The following is an 18,407-nucleotide window of genomic DNA, read 5'->3' on the forward strand; positions in this document are numbered from 1 at the left end:
CTCTGAAATAATTCTCATGAGTCTGAAATGCAGCATAAGATCTAAACTTATTTGGATCAAATACTCCTGATGATGAATGGGTCCTCTTTGCTTTAGGGGAGATTTCATTAACATTAATGATGGGTTCTTTTCCTTTGCTGCTTCCCCCTTTTACAGCAACTCTCTTGAAAGGAGACATTTTTACCCTACATCATGTTTTATCAAGAGACTAAGAAACCCCACACGAGACAACAAATATTATCATCATTGGGTTAGATCCAGAACATAGACAATGAGGGAAACCCTAAACAAATACTAAGATTTAGGTCTTAAACATGAAAATGAGTGTGTGTGTGTGTGCCACAAATACCACAATGAGTACTCAAGATAGAGTAAATCTGTACAAAAACATCAACGAATGCACAACAATTTTATCATGAGATCAAATACACAGTCAAACAAGAGATATACAAATATCAGCAAAAACACACATACAAAGAAAAACACAGTGACAACACAAAAAAAAAAAAAAAAAAAAAAAAAAAAAAGAAGCTCAAAATATGAAATATGGAGTGAGACAAAGAAAACCCATACGTTTTTCTTGAAGATTTGAGAAGAAATGAAGGATTTTCGAAGATAGACACGGTGTGTTTGAATGAGTGAAATGGGAAAGACAATGAACAGTCACAAAGTACGAGGAAAAAACTGAAAATTTTTTAAAAACTGACTTTAAAACGCAAAACACACGTTTTTCGCGATCGGATCAAGTCGCCAGTAAGTCTCCAGGTTAAGCCGCGAAACACTGTGAAACCAAGATTCTTGAAAAATCTTCTAAATATTTTTCGCGACTGGAAGGTCTACCCGCGAGAGAGTTGCGCGGTGAGCCACGAAAATCTCTGAGTACCCCTCGCGACTGGACCCTCCACCCGCGAACAAGTCGCCACACTAAGTCGCGAAAGTCACCAAAACTCAAATTTTGAAAAATATTCTAAGTATTTTTCACGACTAGGACATTGACTCGCCAGAGAGCCGTGAGAAATCTCGGAGTGGACTCGCGACTGGGGCATGCGACTAGGCCAACCCGTGATTGAGTCACCAAAACAGGACAACACTGTTTTTGAAATTTTTGACATTTTTGTAAAAACAAAATACTTTTCAAAAACAACTAAAAATACTTAAAAATATTTTTGTGTTTGATCAACAAAGATTGAGCATGTAAAAACATATTTAATCAAGTACAATCACACAAATGAATATGGCATTCATTGAACATAGACTTATGTGATGTGTGTGGGTATCAAAAATGAAAAAGTCCTTAGTCTAATGTGAAGTTTCAATGATCAATTCAATCAAGGCATACACAACTAGCACTAGATAATGTGATCCATTTCAATTATAGAAGTATGCATATATGACCTCCCACGTAGACTTGAGTACAATATCTTTGAAGCTTTTCATTTGGCTCCATTTTCAACATATCATTTGATCTTTTTGAATCAACACATCTTATTGTGAGATTGATGCCAGAAATTTTTGATATTTCACTTTGATGAATTAGCCTTTGGCTCTTTGGGCATCATACAATTTGTTTTGGTCGCTTTCCTTTTTCCTAGTCAAATACTAGTATGTGCGACAGACTTTTGCAGCTCAATATCTCTTTTCATTTGGAGATTTACATTTGGTGAGCTCTTTGAGTAAAGCAATAAAATAAAAGTGGGAAGATATATAGGCACAAGTCTATGCATGTCTCAAGATCAACAAAACCATTCACTAATCATTCATGACAAGGTTGAAATCTATTTACAACAGTCACATAAATTTCAGAATTTTTTCCACAATAATATAAGTGCATAAGAAACAAGCTACGCTCATAGATGCACAAGGCCATTAGTACAAAGGTATAAGGCAAAACATGTTTTGAGATAAAACTCAACAATGCTGATCAAACTTTTTGGATTTTCTACTTTTTATGTGTTTTTGGATTTTTAACACAAAAGCAGTAAAAGATTGATAAAAAAACAAACATAAAGACAATGTAAAAACATTTTAGAGCAAAAACAAAATGTGCTATGTAAACAATCAACAAAGAGGTGTGTGCCCTACAAATAAGTTTACTCAATATAAAGAGGTAAAGCACATAGCACACATGAGATTTAAGGGATTGTACCATCACCAATGGTCTTACGGAGAGATTCAAACCGCGGACCATCGAGAGACTTGGTGAAAATGTTTGCCTTTTGATTTTCTGTGTGTATGAATTCAAGACATACGACCTTTCTTCTACCAAATCATGAATGAAATGGTAGCGTATCTCTATGTATTTTGACTTTAAATGCTGAACTGGATTCTTAGAGAGATTTATGGCACTGGTGTTATCACAGAAGACACACATTGTATCTTGAGGAATCCCGTAATCATGAAGTAGCTTCTTCATCCAAAGGAGTTGTGTGTAGCAACTTCCAGCGGCTATGTACTCAGCTTTAGCTGTAGAGAGAGACACAGAGTTTTATTTCTTGCTCATTCAAGAGACAAGATTGTTACCAAGGTAGAAACAACCTCCGGAGGTACTCCTTCAATCATCCACATTACCAACCCAGTCAGCATCTAAATAACCGGCAAGGCAAGCATTTGAATCCTTGGAATACCACAACCCATAGTCTGTAGTACCGTTGATATAACATATAATTCTCTTTACTGCAGTAAGGTGAGACTGCTTTGGAGCAGCTTGATATCTAGCACAAACACCAACGCTGAATGCAATATCCGGTCTACTTGCTGTAAGATAGAGTAAACTCCCAATAATACTCCTATACAACGTTGGACTCACTTCCACTCTAGAAGAATCAGCATTCAGCTTTGTGGACAACTCATGGGCGTGGAGGCATGCTTTTTGGAGTGATGTGCATGAAATATATACAATAAAATACTCACATATCTACATATTTAACTTTACTTTTATGTTATTTTGTGACTAATTATGTAATATCTTTGTATTGCAGGTAACAAGGGCTTTACATGCAAAGTGGGGCTAGGCCAATTGAATCAAGCCAACTTACAACCAGCCAGGCATGAATATTAAATTTAAGTCCAATTGGAGTAAGGAATCAAAAGAAATTTGCACCAAATCCAAGTCTAATTCGGATTAGGTTTTCAGCCTGCACATCAGTTAGTATTTTTGGCATAACTTTCGGCTCAGATATCCAATTGAGATGATTCAAGTTGGGCTGGAAAGTTAACTTGAAGGAATACAACTTTGTAGTTTACCAGGAGCCCGAATTCTGAAGTTAAATGGGCCAAAATAGTCGGTTAAGTGAAGCCTAAAAATCTGGGATTTTCTCCAAACGGGAATTCAACTTGTAATAGGATTCCTTGACCTATTTAAAGGCTTTTTAGGGCAAAATTAATGGAGGCTAGTGCTAGGGCTGTGATGCAAAACTGAAAATTGGAGCAAGAGGCAATGCCGCATGTGGCTTCTCTGTAACTTTTCTCCATGATAGCATTGTGACTATTTCTTTCTCTATTTTATTTGTCTAAGTTTAATGTTTAGTATTTTATTATTTTGTTTTATTTCAATTACCATGAGTAGCTAAATTTATAATTAGGGTTGAGGATGAAACCTTGTTAAGGATTATCAGTAATATTTATGTGATTTGATTTTTCCCACAATAGTTGTTCTTTAATGAATTAAATTGTTCTTGCTTCATATCAATTGACTAAGATGGGATTCTAGATATGAGTTCAATCATGTTTTTCTCATGATTTAGGATTTGTCTTAATTAATTGAATGCTTGGTTTATTAATTCTTGATTATAAAATTGGATATTGTTTGTGATTTGTCTGTAGGGGGGGGGGGGTTAAGAATAGAGAACAGAATTTATTTTTTTGCAGGATGTGTAAGTTTTAATTGGCCGATCTTGATTAGTCTGTTAAGGATCCACACCAACTCCAAAATTTTCGAACTGTGTCTTCTTTGTTATTGCTATTTCTAAATTTCAATTACAACAATTAATTACTAACTGTGTAACAATTAGGGAGGCTGCGTTAGCAGCTGCCAGCAAAGGTTTTGGTAGGAAATTAGTCCTTATCTGCAGCAAAGAAGTAGTGGCATTTTGAAGGAGAAAAGGGTTTGAAGGAGAAAAGGGTCATCTCCTAGGCAGGTGCAGACCATTTTAGAAGATACCAAGTACTACAGATGGGAGAGTAGAGTTTTCCTTTGAAAGTGTGGACAGAGGACTAGTGGCAGAATCGGCTTCTTTGGCTCTACTGGTATCAAAGGCTTACATGAAATTAACTTTGTTACTTTAAAAATACAAGTCCGTTATTTGCTTTATTTTCGTATGTTTTCTTATATTTCAAACCCCACTGATTGTAACCCAAAAGAAAATCTGAGTAAAGGGGCAAAAGATGAGCATACCTCAGAGATCACACATGAGACCTCAGCTACAAATTGACAACCTGCACAACAGTAAAATGGAAATCGTGGATTTCTTTCTTCCTCACAAACATCGCAGTAGAATTCATCATCTGAATCGTCTTCAACAGGGGAATCTGTAAGGGTGAGAGAATCTACATGACATTTATGTTTGATGGTATATGGTAATGGACCACATTGAACATGAAGATTGAAATCGCACTGAGGGCAACGGAATATTAAAGAATCACAGCCACAGGTGCTTTCACAGGCATTGCACTTAGCTTCAGCCCCCATCTTCGGCACCAATAAGAGAAGGTGTCTATGATTTTCATATTTTATGGTGGGAACTTGTCCAGTACATTCCCTATGCAAGTTAAAATCGCAGAGCTCACATCGGTAGGTTAAGTCACAGCAATCGCCACAGCACGCATTGCATCGAAATCTGACTGGGGTTGTATTGGTTGGCCTAAGAAGCAGGGATAGAGGGTGGTCTGGGTGGAGGTAGTCATAGATCCTCGGAGCAAAATCAGCACAGGATTCATGGATTGAAAATTCCCCTCCATATTTGTTGCATACGTAGTAGGTTGTTCCTAAGCAGCCTTGTCCACACGCGAAGCAATGAACTTGGTCCCCATCCCCTAATTTCTCAGTGAGAGTCAAGGGATGCCTGTGGTTGAAATGTTTAATTTGCTTTCCGTCATCAGATTTTATGCTCCTTAATAAGGCGCATTCAACATCGATATTAATCCTGCACTGCTCACAGCGGTAAGAAATGCCCATCATACAAGTGTCACAGGCTTGGCAGCGAAAGGGATGGACTCGAGTTTGGAGGGTGAGAGGGCATGAGTGAGTGAAGTTTTGGATTTCTTGTGGGTACTGGAATTCAGCACACGGTTTGTGAAGAAAGATACCACAAGGGTCACAGCCATAGCAAGCACCGAAGCAATGTTCCCCACATATATGGCATTTAACACGATTAACTACCTCATCCTTCTTGTCAACAAGTATCAGTGGATGCAAGTGGATAAAGTGTTGTAGTTGCTTACAGCCTTGCTGTTGTTCTTCTTCTGCAGTGGTCGTTAGAAAAGCACAATCAACATGCAGGTCAAAATTGCATACCTCACACTGAAAGTAGAAGCCATTGCAACTTTTAAAGCAAGCCCTGCAGGGAAATGATTTATTGGGATCGAAGCGTAGCATGAGAGGTCCATGTGGGTGAAAGGGATTTTGGAACTCCGTTGGGAACTCGGCGCATGATTTGTGCAGATAAAACGAACACTGGGTTTGGGTGCAAGCGTAGAGTGGAAAAGTGCAGAATTTCTGGCACCCTTTGCATATAACATTCTTCTTCCTGTGCTTTCGTGAAATTTGTTTCTCATTTTCAATGAAGGTCAACGGATGCTCATGACTGAAATGATCAACCTCCATATCTTCCTCTAAGCTTGTGTTTTATTTTAGATCTTGAGTTAGTAATCTAGATTATTGGAGAAGAAGAAGAGGGTGAAAGCAAGATGGAGTCTTATGGGAAAGAACAGGACCAAGATTGCTCACATTTAAGGGTCGTTTGGTTGAAAGAGCAGAAAAATGAGAGGTTAGAAAATGAGAGAGAATAGAAAAGTGGAAGTATAAAAAAGTTTTTAATTTTTTTTTTCTCACGATGTTTGGTTTGAGAGTAAAAAAATAGAAGGATAAAAAATATAGTTTGTATAAATTTATTATCATGCCCTTAATAGATAATAGATAAAAAAAAAGGTGTCTATAATATATAAAAAAATAAAATTAACAAATAAAGGAAAATAAAAATGGATGAACAAAAAATAAAAACACCGACAGAATGAACGGTGCAGAAAAATGATATGTTTATAATATTTTTATAATATTTTCACAATAAATTTTATGTGACAAATTGTTATGAGTTATTATTAGTAGAGTACAAAGTAATTTTAGTGATAGGTTCAAATTAGAACTAATAACAACTAATCACTTAAAATTTGTTGTGAAAATATTATAATAATATTATGGATGTAATACTTTAAAAAAATGACAAAAAAACTAAATGAGAGTAATAAAATAAAAGAAGGAAAAGGATAAAAAAATTAAAAAAAGGAAATTTATTATATATTAAAAAAAAAAACAGTTGACATAATAACAACTAACCACTTAAAATTTGTTGTGAAAATATTATAATAATGTTATGGATGTAACACTTTAAAAAAATGACAAAAAAACTAAAGGAGAGTAATAAAATAAAAGAAGGAAAAGGATAAAAAATTAAAAAAAGGAAATTTATTATATATTAAAAAAAAACAGTTGACATAATACAAAAAATGACAAAATGTGTATAAAAAAAATTGCAAAAATTGCAGGAAAGAAAAAAAAAATTGCAGAAATTGTAAACAGTAATCAATAGAGACCCAGGTTACCTAACACATTAGCACAACTAAGAGGTGTTTTTTGTCCAAACATTTTCTCTCTTATTTTCTCCTCAATTTTGGTGGGCTCAGGAAGAAAACATTCGGACCCCACCAATTTATTTTTCTCACTCCCTTCTAACCAAACACCCACTAAAAACATTACCTCTCTACTTTTCTCTCCTTTTGTTTCATCCTTCCTATTTTACCTACAACCAAACATACTCTAAGGGATGGAATTTGCCGTTGCGGAAGCTATGTCAAAATAAATTTGACACTCAAAAGCGAAATATTTTATCAAGTACTTTGTAATAAAACTCACCACACTCAAACAAAATACACAAATAAGTAATGAAAAAAATAGAAGCTTTTATTGATGCTTAATATATTACACACATTTTGTTACACACACCACTCATTGTTTCTCTCTTGCCATTTCCCTTACACTTGTTGAATATTACTCTTTGTAGAAACAACACTTATTGAACTATCACACACTTCTTGCTATATTAGATACAATACTTCTATTGGATATAGGATGCCTTATACATTCTGCAGAGGTTTATTATTGGATCATTCAGGAGTATACTCCCTCTTTCTCACATGAGGTTGGGTCCCAACCCCATGTGAGAGGAGAGAATATACTCCCGAACTATTTAATAAATTTCCTTCCAGAGCTAGTATTATGTAGAACTTACAAAAGAGAAAACAAACATGGTTTTTAAACCCGGACCAGACCGTACGGTCTGACTCAGTTAACCGTGAACCTCTCCTCATTGCAATTCTTTTAACTCTAAGAACCGCTCCATACAAAAAAAGCACAAAACCGCTCGAACCGCAATTGGATTGTATAGTTTTGAGAACCATGGCCGATTTTTACGATTTGCACGATTCCTTTTTTTGGGCAAAGTTTCGGCCAATACTTCAACAGTACTTTGGGTTTTTTCAGATTTGGAACCAAATGAAAGGGAAAAAAAATTAAAAAAAAAAAAAAAAAAAAAAAAAAAAAAAAAAAAAAAAAAAAAAAAAAAAAAAATTTGGCGTTATGCTTTCAACGTTTTTATAATGTACTCTTTTAAAGTAACTTTAATGCATTGAGCTTTTCCTCATGCACTGTTTGTTCAATAAAACTACTCTGTTCCAGACCCTTCGGCATAATATATTTATTTTCATCTCAATAATCAATATGATCTTGCAATTAATCTTTTGTGGGTTTTTTTTTATTATTAATAATTCAATAGTTGGAACTTGGGAGAGGGAGTTATTAGAACCATTGATATCTTAGTTGGAAATATCTTCTTCTTTTTTTTGACGTCCGTGTTCTGATTTCATAGGTGAAAATGAGAGATGAGATCAGGTTCGGTGGAGAAATGAGATAGTACGATAGAGATCAAGTAGATAGGAAGAGCTTTGGTTGCGACGAAGGGATAGTGTGGCCTACGGTGAAGGAAGGAAAAGAAAAAGAATTAAAGTATTTTATATTTTACTAAATAAACTAGTAATAGCATTTTTAAGATTAAAAATTAGGAGAAAAAAGAGCAAGCCTAGGTGCTCTTTAGGGATATTCCTAATAACAACCATGTCAAATTGAAAGATGAATTTAACAACTGTTGCAAACTTAACAGTGTGTTTGGATCAGTGGAAGGGAGAGAGAAAGGAAAGATAAGGAGAAAAAAAAAATTAGGTTCCTCTTGTTCGGCTGAGGAAGGATAGAAAGAGGGAGATGCATGGAGTGAGTTTCTTGGGTAAAATAGGTAACTAATTTTTTTTTCTTAACTATTTAGTTAGTAGTTAAAGTTTTGAAACTATATTTTTTACTAGCATCTCGAGTCTAAGAGACTCGATTTAGGGTCTATATATCGAATATTTGGCACTCGATTTTCATGGGTTGTTCACGTCTGATGTGACATTTTTTTCACGTGGCGACTACGTGAAAATTGAGTCTCTAAGACTCGATTTACAAGCAAAAGCAAAAAAAAATTTAAGTCTCAAGTCTCTCAGCCATTCCCAAAAAAAAAAAAAAAAAAAAAAAAAATCCAAGAAACGCAACACAATCAGATCAGAGTCTCAGTACAATTAGATCAGAGACCCAGATCAGCTTGGGTGTACAAGCTAAAACACCCAAGCTGAAAATACCCATCTTCAACCCAAACCCCAAATCTCAGATCAGTAGCCCATCTTCCGTGGACACGCAGCCTGGGGCTCGCACGCGACCCCTGGGACGAATGACCCCTGGGTCGCATGGCCTGCGGCTCGCGTGTGGCCCCTAGGATGACTGGCCCTTGGGGCTCGCGCCGCCCCTGGGTCGCGCATCTGGTGGTTGCGGCCTGGGTTTCTTTTCTTCTTCGGCTTTTTTTTTTTTTTTTTTGGCTCCTGGCTCTGATTTATTGGTGCTGTTGTGTTGTTGTTCTGATTTCTTTGTTGTTTTATCTTCTTGTAAATTGAGTCTTAGATACTCGATTTCTAGGTAGACACCACATAGAAAATGTGCCAACTCAGACACAATCAAAACATAAAAATCGACTTTCAAAAACTCGATTTATGGACCCTATATCGAGTCTCTTAAACTCGAGCTGCTAGTAAAAAATATAGTTTCAAAACCTTAACTACTAACTAGATAGTTAGGAAAAAAAAATTAGTTAACTATTTTACCCGAGTTTCTTTTGGGGCCCAAAAATGCATCTTATGCTATAAAATTAAGACAATTACTATACTACCCTTATAAATTATCAAATATAATAATATTTAAATGCTGAAACATAGTATTTATTGTTACTATTCTCCTGTTAAACCACATCAGAGTAACATTTCAATTTACAACAGTCTATTTCGGTCCAATTTGGTTTATTTTTGTTCATTTTGGTCCAATTTAGTTCATTCAATCCAGTTTAGTATAGTTTGGGCCATTCAATCTATTTCAGTCCAATTTGGTCCATTCAATCCATGTTGTCTACTTTGGTCCGCTTGGTCCATTTTAGTCTATTCAATCCACTTCAGTGATGCATTGTGAGCATAAGTTTGTGTAGAAAGAGAAATTACTTCATTGACAATTTTGTCACATTCTCAGCATAATGTTGGTTGGTTCTTCATTTGATCAACTTTGGTGATGCATTGTGAGGAGAGATTTGTGAAGAAAGAAGAACTGCTTTGTTGACAATTATATCACATTTTTAGCATAATGTTGTTAAGTTCTTGACGAAATTACATTACCTTATGTTTTTAAAGTCTTTCTGTTTTTTCCCCATATATATATATATATATATGTGATGGTTTTACATATATCTGCTTTCTCTTTAGGCCATTCAAGACGTATAGAAGATGAACCGTTACATTATTTACAAAATAAAATAAACTTACAAAATTTAAAACACTTTCAAATAACAAAAATAGATAGCATAATCTAAAAAATCTAGTATATTGTATCAACTATACTTTGTTAGAAAATAATCACATTATTTTAAGAAATGTTTAGGAAAATAATCATGTACAAGGGCTTTGTGTGTAAAATGTATTGCAACTATTTTCTCTACTGGGTCATTTGGTAGTGATACACCAAAGAGAGATTTTTCCACCCAGCACTCGGATTTTCCTCTTTGTAAACACTTTGGTGTGTTATGGGTGTTTTGAATATTTGTTCTATTCCATGTTAATCCATGCATGCTAATGTTAATTGGCTAATCACTTAAACAATTGGGCTTTAAATTGCTCAATTAGTTTATATTAACATTAGCCGTTTAAAATTGGGGTCAAAATTACTTGAGTTTGTGCAATCAAACTCTTTCATATTATTTGTCAATTACCACGATTTTTTTTTCTTGTGAGGATTGTGTATCCATGGTAACTTCATTATTATTATATTTTTTCAAAGAAATGAGGGAGTTTTTCAAGTATTTGACTATTCTCTTGAGTGTGTGTTTTGAGAAATCCAATAACAGAGTCAAGAATTTTTTCTAAGGAGGCCAAGCTTTGAGAAATGTTTGTCTCACAATTCTCGAACCATTGACAAATTGCTCAGAGGATCTTGATCGATCAACTAGCTGTGGAGAATACATAAATTTGTTTTCTCGAGTTGTTATGAAACTAAGTATTGAACTTGAAAGAAACACAAGACATGCATTTTTGTTCACGGATTGGCAATCAAAACATTATGAAACTTGTAGTGTTAATCCACTAAAAAATTTAGTTTGTTAAAAAACTTATTTCGTTTACTATATTTTAAAATGAAGCCCCTTCAAAACTAACTTATTGTTTAAGATTTTATTTCTACTAACACAAAGCATTGGTACATGATGACTATGACACCATTGTGCAGTGCCATGGGCGAACAACATAGATTAGAAATCCTTCGTACCAAAAGAGCTGGCAACAGAAAAAATATTACACATTAATTCACTACTAATAAAGATTAAGTGGGAGTCGAGGCTCCACTACTGCTATCAGTGGAAATTTCCGAGGTGTTGCCAATCCATAAACTTCATCCATGCCTAAATTAATCTTCAACTTTCATATTGTCTGGTAATTTCCAGTTAAATCCATGTAACAAATTAGCCAAACTAGAGCTAATCATCTTTAGTCCAAGGCTGTAGCCAGGGCACATTCTCCTCCCAGAACCAAATGGCAATAGCTCAAAATTTTGTCCCTTCACAGTTCACATCAATATCCTTTCCTAAGAATCTCTCTGGGCAAAACTCTTCAGGTGCATCCCATATTGAAGGATTTCTCCCCATACTCCATGTGTTTATGAAAATTCTAGTACTTTTGCGGATTTCATAACCAGCTATATTGCAATCTTCAAGTGCTAAATGTGGTGCAAGCAATACAGCCACAGGGTGCTTTCTCATTGTCTCTTTCATAATTGCATTAATTTAAGGAAGTTGTGGAATGTCTCTCTCTTCCACCCATCTGTCTCTCCCAATTACTCTATCAAGCTCCTCAGTGGCCTTTTTGATGAGGTGTGGTTGCTTTAAGAGTTCAGACATTGCCCATTCCACAGTTGTTGCTGAGGTATCTGTGCCTCCAGCTATTAGGTCCTGAATTTGATGCACAAAATTAAAAGATTGTGAGTTGATGGTAATGACTAGGGCAACTAAAACTTGAAAGCTAAGGCCAAGCTGTTTTGAATCTCTTTTAAGTGTAACCTATACACACAAACATGAGAGAGAGAGGTTGTAGAAAATAAGATGTAGACATCTTGTGACTTAATTAAAACCAAGTATCTTAGGTAAGATCTGTTTCACTGGAACCTTGTTGTGGATTGCCTGAATTGCGCCAATTATATAATATATGTGTGCTTGCATGGTCAAAACATAGCTAGAAGACATATTTAGAAAGCTTTATTTCCCATGACTTTCCAAAAAGAAAAAAGAAAAGTTCAATCAAGACAAAAATAAGAAGACACCCCCCCCCCCCCCCCCCNGAATACAATTTGACTGACGAGCGAGAGAAGTAACTCATATACTAAATATTAATTCTCAAACAATTCTTGTATGTAAATATCTTACATATTATAACGATTACAACAGATTAAATCAAGCACATATAAGTGGAAAGTCTTGTGCCACTAAGTTCGATGCTTATAAACATGAACAACCTCCATATCATCATGTTTTATATGGATTGGGGCATTCAAGGCTTTGGCAATATAAATGCAACATTGTGAAGATTTCCCCGCACTTGAATTGTGCTCCATATAAGCCTATTAAAAATTACCTCTCGATGCTACTGGTTGTATTGCATTGGTTGGGGATTTCAAGTTTCAACCTTCTGCAAAATAAGAAAAAAATTACATCTATTTGAATATAAAACTGAGTCAAAACAAATATAATATAAGTCATGAAGTCAGAAAAAATAAAATTTTAGAACAAAATTTTCAAGCTAAAAAATAAATGTGATTGTCCCTTTTTGTTCAACTTAATTTTGTCATAAAATATCTCTCTTCAAAAAAGACAATATTTAATGTTGTCCACTATTCAAATTTCTGTAGTTTTGACTAATTTAAATATCCTAGTACTATATCCAACCAAGAACCATAAAGAAACCAAGAACCATTTGGCTGTAGTTTTTATTGAGGTTTTTGGGGTTTACTTTGGGTACACAGTCATGAGGCGTCTCCTAAATTTTCAATAATACCCAAAGACCAATGCCCTTTTGAGACGAAGAGAAAATTATTTTGTTTTAATCTTGTGTGCTTATTCTTCCTCTCTTTGGAACTCAAGAAATCAGACCTTTGATCATCAAAACTTAACAACCTTTTGAACTTCAATTGTTACACTCATTTGTATATGATAGAACTTCTTGAGAATTTTTATTTGTAATTTCTACTTGCAGATTAGGGATTTTAATATTGCAAAAACAGAGGAAGATATTGGCTACTATGCTGGTTATGTGGGTGAGAATAGTTTCATTACTTAATCTTCATTTTTAGTACATTAAAATCTTGATATTCTGGTGCCTCAAGAGGTAGTCCTAACAAACTGCTCAATATCTTGAAGGGTCTTCATTTATGCTTGGAAGAGCTTTGACATCTGTTCCCGGGGGAATGGTGGCTCGCCGATCGCTTTGGTCGAAAACCTGTTATAATTATAGGGACTGTCGCAGTGTTAGTACACACCACTATTACCCAATTAACATATTTGCTAATAAAATTTTAATGTTTTCTCCAAAATGTCTAAGGGTATATAAGTTGTAGGAGTTCATGTTAAACATGTTAAAACAATGCAGAAATCTGTAATTTTTCTAAAAAAAAGGAACCATCATCATCTGTGGAGAATGCTTGTTGCTTCATAAAGGACCCTATTATTACCGGCAGCAGAATTGTTGCTTTTGAAAAATGTTATTGCATCGCTCTAGTTTCAATATTTTGCTATGTTCTATATCATTTATGGCATGACATGTCACAATCTATTTTATTGTTTAGTTTCGGTTTCATTCCATTTCAGGTCCTTTTGTAGTGGTATTTTGGGTTAAGTAAAGTGTTTGAACTTGGTGAGAGAGTGTACTTGTGTGTGTGTGTTTAACAATTAGTTTATTTCTCAAAAAAAAAAAAAAGTTTCATTCCATTTCAACCAAAACTTTCAAATCAATCTTGCAAATATAATGATAAATTGTTTTTTATCTCTACATATCTTTTATTCATCTTGATTTTCTTGAGCTATTTGAAATAAAACAAAGAAATCTCTAGGCATTTTTCTAAGATTATAAGCAATTTTAAATATGCTCCAAAAAAATTTCGTACAAAAGTTAAGACAACTCTGGTAAAGTTACTTCAGTGTTGTACATTAAATTCCCCAATCAAATTCAAATGCAGTTGCATTGAGTTATGAAACACAAACAACTTAATCTTAACTGAGGACAATTAAATTTGATGTAGCTATTTGTTTGGATTTAATTGGAAACCTAATATATCATGAATAAAGATATATACCTAAGTTTTAACCTAAAGTTTCAGCTATGGGAGTTGAGGAGTTAGTTTTACCTAGATGTAAGTTGGATGAAAAAGATAGCATTTCGTCATTACCTAGTTGTATGTGTTGCCATTAAGAATACAACCAATGAACGTGCCATATTTATTTTCATTTATCAAACATTTTTTTTTACATTAATTTTTCTTGTTACAATTATTACATGTCATACTATATCTGTGCATAAATAAATTGTACTTCAATCAACATATGCACAGATGCCCTCACCTCATAGCAATTATGTTATATAGAATTTCTTTACAACCCCCCCCCCCCCCCCCCCCCCAAAAAAACAAAAAAAAGGACAAAATAAGAATATTAAACTAGAAAGGTGGTTGTATTACCTGAGTAAACCCTTTTACGCTCTCATAGGTGAGCTTAACATCAAGATTAGAATCATCAGCCATCTGCAATAGTAAATCCACCATGTCCTTGGGCACAAAATCCTTCTCTCCTTCCCTCCTTGCCTTGTGTTCATCAAACACATGGTCATGGAATCGATCGAGCTTTTTCTTTAAAGCCTTCATTCGCTTAACGTACCCTTGCAAGTCCAAGAAATCGATCCATGGTATCCAATCTCCTATATTTAACACCCCATTCAGCAAGAACAACTCATCTAATATTTCTTGGAACTCTTCTAGTGTAACAATTGAAGTCTCATCTTTGGACTCACAAAAATACTTCTTGCCTAATACAATTCTGCTTATAATACTTAAAGTAAGATGCGAAAGATGGCCTTTTAGCACAATTGGCTTCCCTGACATGCTGCAAAGGCGTGACATAAAAACACGTCTTTCTTCAACACGAATGTACTCATAGGACTCGAGTCGTTTTGAGCTAAAGAGCTCGGAGAGGTAAATCTTACGCCCTTGGCGCCAATATGGTCCATAAGGTGCCCATGTGACATTGAGATAGTTATAAGTAGTATGCTTGCCAGCAGCAGTTTGGGGTCTAGAGGCAAAGACATGGTCATGTGTCTTTAGGAATTGTTTTGCCTAGGGATGGCCATACCCATTGGGTAATGGATATCCAACCCTATCCGATCCAATTATTCTGGGTAATACCCAGTTCTTAATGGGTAGAAGGTAATTGGGTTTGGATATTATCCAAATATTTTGGGTAGGGTTTGGATATTACCCATTTACCCATTATTACCCATTTAACTAATTAGATCTAACTTAAACCCAACTCAACCAAATTATTATGGGTAAATCTCAATTCACCCAATTACCCAATAATCAAAATTACCAAATTGCCCCAAAACTTGAAAATGACCAAATTATTCCTAAAATCGTCTAAAATTACCGAAATGCACTCTAAACCTAAAAAATGACCAAAATACCCCCGAAAACTAAAAATTACCAAAATACCCCATAAACCTAAAAAATGACCAAAAGACCACAAAAACCTAAAAATTACCAAAATAACCCCTAAACCTAAAAAATGACCGAAAAACCACTAAAACCTAAAAAATGACCGAAATACCCCCGAAACCTAAAAATTACCAAAATACCCTTAAAACCTAGAAAATGACCGAAATAGCCCTGAAACATAAAAAATGACCAAAATACACCCGAAACCTAAAAATTACCAAAAAACCCCTGAAACATTAAAAAATGATCAAAACACCCACGAAACCTAAAAAATGACCAAAATACCCCCGAAAACTAAAAATTACCAAAATAACCCCTAAACCTAAAAAATGACCGAAAGATCACTGAAACCTAAAAAATGACCAAAATACCCCCAAAACCTAAAAATTACCAAAATACCCTCAAAACCTAAAAAAATGATCGAAATATCCCCAAAACATAAAAACAAAATGATCGAAATACCCCATAAAACCTAAAAATGACCTTAAACTTAAAAATCCCCCCCCCCATAAACTTAAAATTACCAAAATACCCTCTAAACTTAAAAAATGTTTGAAATACCCCCAAAACCTTAAAATTACCAAAATACCCCCTAAACATATAAAATAACAAGAATACCCCCGAAACCTATAAAATAACCAAAATACGCCCCTAAATCTAAAAAATGACCGAAATCCCTCAAACTATTGTATTAGTTAGGCAAGGTTTGAAACATATTTGGTTTATAACAATTTGACTTTTCTAGAGTCGATTTCGCCCTTTGAAAATCCACTGGGAAATCGAGTGTGAGAAACTCGATTTATTTTGGAAATCGAGTTTCTCACACTCGATTTCCCAGTGGATTTTCAAAGGGCGAAATCGACTCTAGAAAAGTCGAATTGTTATAAACCAAATATGTTTCAAACCTTGCTTAACTAATAATATAGTTTGGAATTTATAGTTATTTTTTTAAAAAAATCCTTATTTTGTCATTTCAGAGGTTTTGGGTGTATTTGGTCATTTTACAAGTTTAGGGCATATTTTGGTCATTTTATAGGTTTGAGGGTATTTCAGACATTTTTTAGGTTTATGATGTATTTTTACCATCATATAGGTTTTAGGGGCATTTTTATCATTTTATAGATTTCAATGGTATTTTGGTCATTTTATAGGTTTTGGGGGTATTTTGGTAATTTCTAAGGTTTACAGGGTATTTCGGTTAATATTTAGGTTTCGGAGGTATTTTGGTAATTTTTAAGTATTAGGGGTGTTTTAGTAAGTTTTTAGTTTTCGGGGATATTTTGGTCATTTTTTAGGTTTAGGGGTTATTTCAATCATTTTTTAGGTTTCGAGGGTATTTTGGTAATTTTTTAGGTTTCGAGGGTATTTCAGTTAGTTTTTAGGTTTTGGAGGTATTTTTGTCATTTTTTAGGTTTAGGGGGGTATTTTTGGTAATTTTATGTTTTGGGGGGTATTTCAGTCAAATTTTAGGTTTCGGGGGTATTTTGGTCATTTTTTAGGTTTAGGGGGTATTTTGGTCATTTTAAGTGGTTTTTGAGCATATTTAGTGATTTTGGGGGTATTTTGGTCATTTTAGAGATTTCATGGGTATTTTGCTTATTTTAGAGATTTTGAGATATTTTGGTCATTTTAGTGGTTTTTGAGCATAATTAGTGATTTTAGAGGTTTCATTGGCATTTTGCTCATTTTAGAGATTTTGAGGATATTTTGGTTTTTTTAGTGGTTTTTGAGCATATTTGGTGATTTTATAAAAATTGGGTTTGGGTAGGGTATGGATATTTATGGGTAAACAAATTGGGTATGGATACTAATTGGGTAAGGTAATTGGGTATCCATGGATAAATTAATTGGGTTGGGTATACCCATACCCTACCCATGGCCATCCACTTTTGCCACTTTTGTTGATGAGGCAACCACGACAGGAAAGGATCCAAACTTGAGTTGCATAATAGGTCCATATTTTTGAGACAATTTGTGAAGGGATTGGTGAGGAAGTGGACCAATAAGGTCTAGATTTCCTATGATAGGCCAAGGTGTAGGACCTGGTGGAGATTTTCGCTTGTGATATTGAAAATTGGATTTTTTTAGAGAATAATAAGAGTAGAGCAGCTAGCAATGTCATTGCTAAAACAACCAACCAAGAAGAAAACTCCATTGCTGGGATTTTTGTGGCTGCACCGATATGTGAGTTTGGTTCGGTTGGGGGGTTTATATATTTAGCATAATTTAATACTCACTAGTTAACCGTCCTTGTTACACACTGCTGCAGATGGACTACATCACCATGTTCACTATATTTTTATATAAGCATGTAACATGTGAATGTTGGGTGACAATGTGTAGGGTTCGCCCTAAGCTTGACCGATTAGAAGGAACAAGTTGGGCCTCACTCAATTGTACTAAACTCCATGTGTGCTTTAAACATGATACTACTTTATTAAATATCCACTTTAAAAATGTTCGAAATCTATGTTAGTTAGAGATTTCATGATGATACACGATTTTAGATATATATCCACTTTAAAAATGCTCGAATTTGAGATTTACCACATGAAATGTGCGGAGTTAAAAATAAAAATTAGCAGCCGCTATGTGAATAAAATATTTATATTAACATGTTAAAGTCGTGGATAGAGTTGATCCTTATCCAATAACTTGATTTTGTAACAAAGCACTCTTTGAATCTAGCGGATACCATTGGTGCAGAGCAGAGTCTGCAGACCAAGCTGGCAATTAGTTATGCTTCATAAGTTTATAACTGTGCCTTACA

At 34.6% G+C, this 18,407-nt stretch overlaps 1 protein-coding gene and 1 pseudogene across 1 annotated transcript; both read right to left on the reverse strand.

Moving 5' to 3' along the window:
- Positions 1 to 2,551: 2,551 nt before the first annotated feature.
- LOC112005731 (uncharacterized) lies at positions 2,552 to 5,821 on the reverse strand. The gene is made up of 2 exons (XM_065777277.1): positions 4,394 to 5,821; positions 2,552 to 2,914 (listed from the first exon to the last, which is right to left on the reverse strand). Exons 1-2 carry the CDS (start codon positions 5,819 to 5,821, stop codon positions 2,552 to 2,554), a joined length of 1,791 nt encoding a protein of 596 aa, XP_065633349.1.
- A 5,378-nt stretch (positions 5,822 to 11,199) lies between these two features.
- LOC112005721 (trimethyltridecatetraene synthase-like) lies at positions 11,200 to 17,792 on the reverse strand (annotated as a pseudogene).
- Positions 17,793 to 18,407: the final 615 nt, after the last annotated feature.

The sequence above is a fragment of the Quercus suber genome, unplaced genomic scaffold, assembly GCF_002906115.3.
Source record: "Quercus suber isolate HL8 unplaced genomic scaffold, Cork oak 2.0 scaffold_152, whole genome shotgun sequence".
NCBI lineage: Eukaryota > Viridiplantae > Streptophyta > Magnoliopsida > Fagales > Fagaceae > Quercus > Quercus suber.

Coding starts and splice junctions, on each gene's coding strand:
- LOC112005731 (XM_065777277.1), bottom strand. CDS start 5,821: ATGGAGGTTGATCATTTCAGTCATGAGCATCCGTTGACCTTCATTGAA. Junction 2,915..4,393: donor TCTCATGTGTGATCTCTGAG/GTATGCTCATCT, acceptor TTAAATATGTAG/ATATGTGAGTATTTTATTGT.